At 45.8% G+C, this 10,707-nt stretch overlaps 1 protein-coding gene across 1 annotated transcript; it reads left to right on the top strand.

Annotated features, from left to right (window-relative positions):
* The first annotated feature begins 3,787 nt into the window (after positions 1-3,787).
* Positions 3,788-9,116, top strand: LOC134983517 (oocyte zinc finger protein XlCOF6-like). Its single transcript, XM_063949174.1, has 2 exons — positions 3,788-3,918; positions 5,327-9,116. The coding sequence occupies exons 1-2, from the start codon at positions 3,788-3,790 to the stop codon at positions 7,242-7,244; spliced, it is 2,049 nt and encodes a 682-aa protein (XP_063805244.1). The 3' UTR covers positions 7,245-9,116.
* Positions 9,117-10,707: the final 1,591 nt, after the last annotated feature.

Consider the following 10,707-nt stretch of genomic DNA (forward strand, 5'->3'; position numbering starts at 1 on the left):
GCGGTACAATCGTTCAGTACATAAGCAACTAATCTTATGTACGGAGCGACCAACGGAAACGAAAATTTCGGCTGCGAATTCCTTCAGCCAGAGCTTGTATGGCCTATATGGGTTCTGCACCAACCCCCGGGGTTGTGCCTCTTACCTCTATAGCGGACTTCCTTGTCTATTGTACTTGTTGCCTTATGACCTCCTGGTCTGTTACCTTATGACCTCCTGGTCTGTTACCTTGTGGTCCGCTATACTCTAATGCTCAAATATTATTTTTAACCAAGGATGCCTCCCTAGCCACCGTATATGTCACTTACACGTATGTTCCTGACGAGTACCCGACTTTCCTTGTGGTTCCACCTTAAAGTTATATAAACTAATGTATAATACAAACAAAACCACTCACTCACCACATGTACACTTTTGTTTCTATTTCTATTTCTGCGCAGAAATTTTTTCTTTAGACCAGCTGTGTTACCAATTAGGAGCAGGATCTGTTAATTTAAATTTCGTATCCAAAAAATAGATTTGCGTTATTTCTCGCCTGTTGCGCTATTTACCGCGTTGCGTTACTTATCGCTTTGCGTGTCTTATCGCTCTTGCGTTAAAAATCAACTTATCGTGACTTGAGCTACGTGGGCGTAACCGGACGCTACGCTGCGTAATGTACGCTGCGTGCCTCGGCCTTTGGATTGCGTACGCAAGTCTCAGTTAGGGACACGTGTACGCAAAGCAAAGATCCACCGTAACACAATTTATACTTTTATCAATGTAGATGATCCCTGATCATCTACCGCACACCACACTGACTTCGCCTTATCTCCCAGGCAAACTGTGTGTTGGTCTATACTTTAACTATTACCTCTATTCTTAAACTATGAAATAACAGCAAATCTCTTTTAGCACTTTTCTATCAACTATAAAACTGGCAAACAGGATAGTGATATACGAAAATTTTAAATGAAAAGGAAATACAGATGTATACGTGCGTGTATACGCAAGACAGAAGAAAAATACAGTTTTAAAAGACACAAGCGTTTTGTTCTTACCTCCGGTTCCCGGATTCCTTCAGCACTCTTTATCTAAGCGAAGCAGACGCTTATCCCGTCAGCACTGCGAGACAACCTCCCGCCCTTTGCTGAGGGATAATGTCTGCTGATCTACCTAGTGCAGATATGTGAAGGACTGGACGGCCCCCAATTGATAAAGCTGAATTCTTTTATCGTATAAACAACCCTTTATGAGGTCTAAGAACACTGTACGCTGTTTACTTAAGAAGTACCGTAAGGGTACGCTAGTTGCCTAACGATCGCTCAGCCGTAGGCGAGACGCTCAAGCGTCACGTTCGCTCACGGCCCAGAGATCACAGGCAGGCACGCTATTGGCTGTGACTAACGTAATGATTCGCTATGGCGTAGCGGACGCTCGAGACCACGAGGAGATCACCAGCGGCGCAGACGCTCACAACGCTATACCTTTATATCTATACCTTTAACAATGAGATACACAGTATACCTTTATGTAGAGACAATGTGTAAGTGCAACCTGGTGTAACCTGATTAACTACAAAGCTGCTTGAGCATCACCGACGCTCTGTGAACACTTAACACTATGAGAAAATACACAGATACTTGTTTAGGGTCCAAAGCCTATTATATGTATTATAACTAATATACTTGCAAAAAGGAATCACAGTACAAATGATACACTACAATATAACAGAGACTTCCTAACCAAATAACTATACAAGAAATACAATACAATACAATACTAATCAAGGGAAAATACGAGAGAAAGAGAAGAGAGGGAGAGAGAGAGATATGAGAGAAATGGCTCACAGTAAGACAATATGATTACGGAGAGAAACTTACGCACAAGGGGAAACGATCGCAAGCGCCTCTGGACATCCAGCTTCCCGATTATCAGCAATGAGAACCGTTTGAAGAGAAGTGTAAGCTGGATGCCACAGGCCCGTCTTTTATGCTCCACACACAATGCAATCTAATGGTCTCTACAATCTTATCGTCCATTGGACACAGGAATTCGGCTTCGCATTATAACAAAAGGTCATAGGTTGATTCATACAGGTGGGCTGTGACAATTTCAAACAGCTCAGGTGGGTGGGACACTGCGTTTCCCGCCGCATACCTGAGTAAGAGTAAATAATAGTAATGGACATAAACTTCTTATGTCCATAACTATTCGTACGAGCGATTAATACGCTCCAAACCAACACCGGAATATTGCTATTTAAATACTCTTCCGATGGGTACCAAACACTACTGTATGACTCCTGTTAGACCCTTCCTACTATGCAAAGAGGGATTCCTCCGTTCAGGGACATTCTATATTAACCAAACTTCCAGAATCTATCAAAGGGACCATGATCTATAAACTACGTTAATTGTGAAAATATGTAACGATTGGGTCGCACGCTACGACTACATACTCTTTACCGTAAATACGCATACTGAGTGCGAGCGGGTGCACGCAACAGCGGGTATGCGCTATCACGGGAAAGCGCACGCATGCGCAGCGCGGACCAGTGTGAGGTGCAAATATGGCAGTGTGTATAGGGATATTTTTCTGACTTTGACATAGTGTACTTGAATTGTATTTAAAGTGAAATGCACTTACTTGGTTGTGTGTCCCAGGAGGGGGGGAATCCATTACTGTGCCGGCAGATGGATTCCTCCAGTACTTTTCCCCAAAAATGGAATGCCTTCCTCTCTAGCCTCCCACATGGAAGTATCATGGGGAGAGAGAGGAGCAGCTCAGCTTTAAAACAAGCTGAATGGTTTTCTGGAGCTCCATAGGGATCACCCTCGGTGGGCAGGAAACCCTAACCGGGGATCTAGGCCTCCCATCTCTGGAGCCCAAGTTTAGGCTGGAGATGGTGAGCTGGGAACCCGGGCAGATTCATGGAAGTAGTTTAGATGAGAAAGCTTCCCCCTGCCTAGACTGAACGTCACCAGGGCGGATAACAACCCTCCAGGATGGGACGGTCAAAGGAGAGTGACTACTCCCCACCGTCCACAGAGGACAATGTTAGCTGTGCATGTGGCCAAGGCATGCACATCACATGGGTAAACAATGATTGGTTGAGAACAGCACGGTGGACTTACCCCCTGTGGTATGTGTATTGGAGTAAGAAAAAAAGAGGAGGCCTGTGAGCCTCCAGAGGTATTATACCATTTTCACTCTGCTGTAAACATTTTGCTGTATTGTTGTTGCCCCTAGCAATAGGGAAGAGTCTTTTTTAAGACTGTTTGAGTGAATAAACATCTGCCTCAAGACGACCGCTTCATCTTGTGACCTGCAGTGCTATGCCAAACATAGTTCAGTTTTACGGCTGTCCAGGGTCCAGTCAGCATCTCCAAGATCCGCCTCCCACCAGCTACCGTGTGGAGGCCTAGTCCAGTGACTAGTAGTGCTTTGTCAACACTATGCAGGTGTGGTAAGACAGCGTGTCGACGCATACAGAGCAGTACCATGGTTCCAGACTCCATGGCAACAAAGAATCTGGTGGCAGCGTAGTACCCACCCACTGCGCAGTGGGTCGAGTCAGTAATAGGTGGTTACTGATGGTAAGTGGGAATCTCCTAAGTGGCCAGATCCCGTGTGACCTAAACATCCATTCCGTGACTGGGGCAGGATGCGAGGGCTTTCATACAGAACCGTCCGGTCACAGAAATTGCTGGCATAGCGGTGGGATAATCTTAGGTGGCTTTTCAGTCACCTGATTGGAGAAGCCGAGTTAGGAGAGGAGTAACTGCAGCGCAGGAGAACGCACAAGATGGCGGACTTCAGCGGAATGTCTAAGGATGATCTGGAGATCGTGTATCAGGAGAAGGGTGTGGATATCCTTTATCAACACGTCCAGAAGCATCATGAGGGCGGCACTCGTGAGCTTGGTGGAGGTAGAGAGTGCTAAGGGCGTTGGCATCAAAGAGGGCGGCCTACCAGTGGACCTTTGTACAGAACCGGTGAGACCCACAAGCCCCACCCTCTCTACTAGCAGCAGCCATGTTTCATACCTAGCAGGGCCGAAGGTCCAACATCCCTGGGGGGGTGACACGGATACCTAAGCAGATCGGCTAGTGGAATTCGGAGAAAGGGCAATGGAGCAAGAGTGCTTGATCATCACCTCACTTTCCAAGGGGCTCCAGTGACTGTGCGCAGCCCATTCTGCCCCCTGCAGTAGCAAGAGCCAGTGCTCCCACCTGAGGCAAAAGCGCGGAGCGTGCAAGAAAGACTGGGCGCACTTAGCCCCAGAATACAGCCCATGGCTTCAGCTGTGTCACTAGGCTGCAGCAGTGAACAGTGCCCGGACTGAGCAGAGTGAGCGGCTTTAGGGCAGGAGGAGTGGGGTACTTAATAGATTGGGTCTTGGTCCCAGCCGGTGGCTGAGAGCTATCAAGGAGGGTAGATAAGCCACTTAGTGAGGAGAACTCCAGAAAGCACGTCTGGATGGACTCAGGCCCCTCTTATTTATTTTTTTATATACTAACAAGTGTGGTACATCCCTGCAAAGGCAGATCCAATCTCTTTCTCATCAGACTCTGCTGTTTTCCCTGTACTCTCACTCAGATGTTCACTGCTGCCAGTAGCACACGTATGAGAAGCAGAAGTATGGTGACAGCTGTATAGATTCTGATATGTAATTCTCTATATCATACTTACCGTACACACATCATCCTTATTACAAGTGAGAGAATAGAGGTAAGACACTGAAGATGGGGGTGTTACAGTGGATTATAACCTAGTAGATGATGATTACAGGGTATTATATGGTATATTGCATGTAAAATACCTTGTTCCACACCTACTCTGCTGTAGCAATATACCTTATATAAGGGTGAGTAACACATGTACAGGCTTACCAGCGTATGAGCACACACATAAAGGAATGCTGCCTTACCAATGCTTCCAGGAGTAACGTTAGGAGACATTATTATAAAGCCTTCATTAAAAGTTATGTTTTAATACACACATTTACTATTAAGTGTCCCAGAAAGTCGTCTTCTCCTATTGTTTACAAGATTAATATTGTTACAGAAAATTTCACATTTCCATAATGTGTTTTATTTCCAGCAGATGGACACACAAGCAGGAATATCTCAGAAGGACATCTAATGTTATCCCCGGATTGTGACATAAAAGATAATGACAGTAGACAGGATTCTCCAGGAGATAACCCCATTACCCCAATTATACATCCAGCTCTATCAGCTGGTCCCTCTGATCCTGGGGAATGTTCTCCTGATCACTCTGATATTGGTGCATCTGTTACAGCTCTGAGAGTAGATACAGTGTTTCCCTGGTCTATAGATACCAAATGTTTTACACAGAACACAAACCTTATTACCCATCAGCCAGCTAAGGCAGGTGAGAGGCCACTGATATGTTCTGAGTGTGGGAAATGTTTTACATACAAATCAGGTCTTGTTACACATGAGAGAATACATACAGGTGAGAAACCATATTCCTGTTCTGAGTGTGGGAAATGTTTTACCCAGAAATCACAACTTATTACACATCAGCGAAGTCACACATGTGAAAGGCCATTTCCATGTCCTGAGTGTGGGAAATGTTTTGCACATAAATCAGATCTTGTTAGTCATAACAGAAATCACACAGGTGAGAAGCCATTTTCATGTTCTGAGTGTGGGAAATGTTTTACCTGGAAATCACAACTTGTTACACATCTGCGAAGTCACACAGGTGAAAATCCATTTCCATGTTCTGAGTGTGAGAAATGTTTTACATATAAATCACAACTTGTAATACATAAGAGAATACATACAGGTGAGAAACCATATTCCTGTTCTGAGTGTGGGAACTGTTTTACATACAAATCAACTCTTGATGCACATAAGAGAAGTCACACAGGTACATCACCATTTCCATGTTCTGAGTGTGGGAAATATTTTGCACAGAAATCACAACTTGCTAGACATCAGAGAAGTCACACAGGTGAGAAGCCATTTCCATGTCCTGAGTGTGGTAAATGTTTTGCACAAAATTCAGATCTTGTTAGTCATAACAGAAGTCACACAGGCGAGAATCCAATTTCTTGCTCTGAGTGTGGGAAATGTTTTGCCTGGAAATCACAACTTGTTAAACATCAGAGAAGTCACACAGGTGAGAAGCCTTTTCCATGTCCTGAGTGTGGGAAATGTTTTGCAAACAAATCAGATCTTGTTAAACATAAGAGAAGTCACACAGGTGAGAAGCCATTTCCATGTACTGAGTGTGGTAAATGTTTTGCACAAAAATCAGATCTTGTTAGTCATGACAGAAGTCACACAGGTGAGAATCCAATTTCCTGCTCTGAGTGTGGGAAATGTTTTGCCCGGAAATCACAACTTGTTATACATCACAGAAGTCACACAGGTGAGAAGCCATTTTCTTGCTCTGAGTGTGGGAAATGTTTTGCCCGGAAATCAGATATTGTTAGACATCAGCGAAGTCACACAGGTGCGAGGCCATTTCCATGTTCTGACTGTGGAAAATGTTTTGCACACAAATCACATCTTGTTATTCATCAGAGAAATCACACAGGTGAGAAGCCTTTTTCTTGCTCTGAGTGCACGAAAAGTTATACTCAGAAATCAGAACTTGTTACACATCAGAGAAGTCACACAGGTGAGAAGCCATTTCCATGTCCTGAGTGTGGGAAATGTTTTGCACACAAAAGAGATCTTTTTAAACATGAGAAAAGTCACACAGGTGAGAAGCCATTTTCTTGCTCTGAGTGTGGGAAATGTTTTGCACTCAAATCAGCTCTTGTTATACATCACAGAAGTCACACAGGTGAGAAGCCATTTTCTTGCTCTGAGTGTGGGAAATGTTTTACACAGAAATCACATCTTGTTACACATCAGCAAAGTCACACAGGTGATAATCCATTTCCATGCTCTGAGTGTGGGAAATGTTTTGCACTCAAATCAGCTCTTGTTATACATCACAGAAGTCACACAGGTGAGAAGCCATTTTCTTGCTCTGAGTGTGGGACATGTTTTACACAGAAATCACATCTTGTTAGACATCAGCAAAGTCACACAGGTGAGAATCCATTTCCATGCTCTGAGTGTGGGAAAGGTTTTGCACACAAATCAGCTCTTGTTGTACATCACAGAAGTCACACAGGTGAGAAGCCATTTCCATGTTCTGAGTGTGGGAAATGTTTTACACACAAATCACAATTTGTTACACACCAGAGAAGACACACAGGTGAGAAGCAATTTTAATCTTCTGGAGTATACTCATCATTGCCATGCGTTGTTCTTCAAGGTTCTTATCGTATCTCCTATGCTTTTTGCAATATACATGCTACTGCATGGTGAAATAATCAGATGTCATGTCCTCATCTACCACTGCTATGCAGATGATCTGTCTTTTGCTCCAGACACTGAGAACCCAGTCCCAATCCTAAATGGTTGTCTAGCTGAGCTCCAGGTGTGGGTGATGCCAGTTGGCTGTGACTCAGTCCTGGTGAAACAGGTCCATATGGTAGAAGCTCACCAACAAAGGACAGGGCTACAGCTCAGCTTTGCAAACCAACCAGACTTACACTTGGGGGTTCAGAGTTACAAAATTCTGATCCTGTGCAGAATCTTGGTGTCCTGGATTGTGGAGTGACACTTAGACATCAGGTATCAGCCACAATCAGATCCTTATCTGAGGAACATAGCCAGACTCCATCACTTATTTCCCTCAGAAGATCTACCTACAGTCATACATGTACTTGTATCATCACGCACAGACTACTGCAATGTCCTCTACCTGGGTCTCCCAGCAAAATAATTACTGAGCTTGTAGCTTGTACAGAATGCAGCAGCCAGGTTGTTACCTAACCAGCCCGTTCCTGCCACATAACACCCATTCTCTGCTCCCTTCACTGGCTGCCTGTAAGATGATGACTCGGGGCCTAATTCAGGTTTGATCGCAGTGTGTGATCCAAACGGAATTATTGAAAAATTGCGGGCGCATCCACTGCGCCCATCCCGTGCATGCACCTGCATTTTCTGCAGAGGGGACGCAGAAAATGTGATTGCCTGTCAGGCAGAGGCAGTCACGGGGGTGGGCGGGCAATGCTCCATTTCCAGGGAGGAAACGGAGCGGTGCGGGGGCAGTGTGGCGCGAACGGAGGACAGACGGGCATGATCACGGCTGTGTGACATCACATGCAGCCGCCATGATCAAGAAAAATGCAGCGGGCCTCCTGCGCAAGCAGCGGCAGCAGCGGGCCTCCTGCGCAAGCAGCGGCAGCAGGAGGCTTCACTAATTTCTACGATAAAGCAGAAATTGTGAGGCAATCGCAATTTCTGCTTCATCAAGGGGGTAGGCGGTGGTCAGCATGCTGGGTGGCCTTGCGATGGGTGGCCCCTAGCACGCTAGGAAAAGGATTGCTAATTAGCAGCATCTGCTATCCTTACTGAATTTAGACCCTCTATTAAGTAATCTTACTGAGTCCCAGCCTTGCATGACCATAATACCAGAAGCAGCTGCTGCCTCCGTACTGCCCGGGTTTCTTCCATCTGTTGATGGACTGTTAGCAGTACCATAAATTCCCAAGCAGTGCTAAGATGTCAGGGGAAACAGGGTGGGTGGCAGTAGTGCAGTAGCGGGGGCTACTGGAGGCAATGTCTATGTGGGTAATATTGTCCCCAAGCAGGGCTGAGGAGGGAGACAGGGCAGGGGGCAGAAGTAGGAGCTGCTGGAGGCAATGTCTATGAGGTTAAACGTCCCCAAGCAGGGCTGAGGAGGGAGACAGGGTGGGTGGCAGTAGTGGGAGCTGCTGGAGGCAATGTCTATGTGGGTAAATGTCCCCAAGCAGGGCTGAGGAGGGAGACAGGGCAGCGGGCAGTAGTAGGAGCTGTTGGATGCAATGTGTATGTGGGTAAACGTCCCCAAGCAGGGCTGAGGAGGGAGACAGGGTGGGTGGCAGTAGTGGGAGCTGCTGGAGGCAATGTCTATGTGGGTAAACATCTGCAAGCAGGGCTGAGGTGTCAGAGCGGGGAGACAGGGCAGGTGGCAGTAGTAGGGGAGACACGGGTGGATGGCAATAGTGGGGGGAGATGGGACGGGCGGCAGTAGTAGGGGAGACAGGGCAGGTGGCAGTAGTAGGGGAGACACGGGTGGATGTCAGTAGTGGGGGGAGACAGGGTGGGTGGCAGTAGTGGGGAGAGGACAGGGTGCGTGGCAGTAGTGGGGGAGACATGGGGTGGATGGCAATAGTGGGGGGAGATGGGGCGGGTGGTCACAGTGCAGTACCAGGGGCTGCTGGAGGCAGTAAAGAGGTGTATGTGTTCCACACAGAATCAGTTGATAATTAGACTTAATGATGATTATGCTTCCTTATTTCTAATGAATCCCTTGTATGTGTTACTGTTATTTGCTGTGTCAGCCTTTATGTGTGTTCTGTGTAATAATCCTGAAAGTAGTGCTGCTACCGATCTCATATCATTTGTAGTAACTTGGAAAAGATGAGATATGAGGTGCACTCTGGAAGCTTATAGGGGGTTAATCAGAGATGAACGCAGATGTGACATCACGCAACCCCCCCCCCCTCCTGGAAAATGGCCCCGGCCCACCCGCGTTCACCCCTCAGGGATGCGACCACAATGTGTGTGTCTGCACGGCTGCTGTGCATGTGCATTTTGCCACCACCGGGTAAACTGCTGCGGGCCACTATTGCGGATGGGTCTGAATGACCCCCATAGGCTGTTGTGCAGAGTAAAGTATTTTTTAAGTTTAAAATACAGACAAAAATATGTGTATTAAAGATATGAAATAAAGTTGTTTAAAAGCAAAATATTTCTGGTGCAATTTTGGCTATGTCCGATTTTGACAGCGCATTTGAATAGTGGGATGATATTACGGGGGGAAGGGGGGGGTCTCTGTGTAATTAAATAGTTTTATCATTTGTTGGTTTTAATTAAATTTTGTCTGTTCAACTGTTCTGGTTTTTTTTACTCTGATAAACTGTTTTTAAAGTAAACTGATGGACAATAGGTCAGTTGCGCAGTTTCCTCAATGTTACGCTGTTTACACTTTATTCCTAGCTACGGGCGTACCTATGCGTAGCGCCACTTAGCGTACCTTTTGAGCGTTGATGCACTCATAATACTTTGGTGAATATATATGGCTACAGCAATATAACACACTTAGACCTTAGTATAGTGTTGGAAGTGTCCCTGACGCTTCGCCAGATTAACAAAATAACAGACGAGACAGATGGGTAAGTTTGGAGTAAAGGTCCAATCCAATAACCATATATATTAGTCCCTAGCGGACACAAAGGGATAACTATGCTACACTGTAGCAACACAATACAATTCAAGGATACAGTAATACGTGCAATAATATACAACAGACGGGAAATAAATGCAAGTACAATTAGCAATACAACTATACCAATACAATAGGATCAGTTACCGTCATACATACGCTGCGCCACCGGATTCCAGGCCTCCGTCGCCTTACAAGATGACCTCTGAGAAAGGTGACTGAAACCTGGCCCAGGTGCGTCCTTTATACAATGTTCCACTAATAGTACAATAGGGAATGTAAGATCTTCCATTGGTCCAGGGGCGGGACATATTCAGTACACTGTGTGTCATTGGTCAGCTGGAACACTGAGCGACACCTAATCTTGTGATGTGATTACAGGTTACTTCTGGGCTCCCACCTAAAGACCAGTTCAAACCG

Source organism: Pseudophryne corroboree, assembly GCF_028390025.1.
Source record: "Pseudophryne corroboree isolate aPseCor3 chromosome 3 unlocalized genomic scaffold, aPseCor3.hap2 SUPER_3_unloc_17, whole genome shotgun sequence".
Taxonomy (NCBI): domain Eukaryota; kingdom Metazoa; phylum Chordata; class Amphibia; order Anura; family Myobatrachidae; genus Pseudophryne; species Pseudophryne corroboree.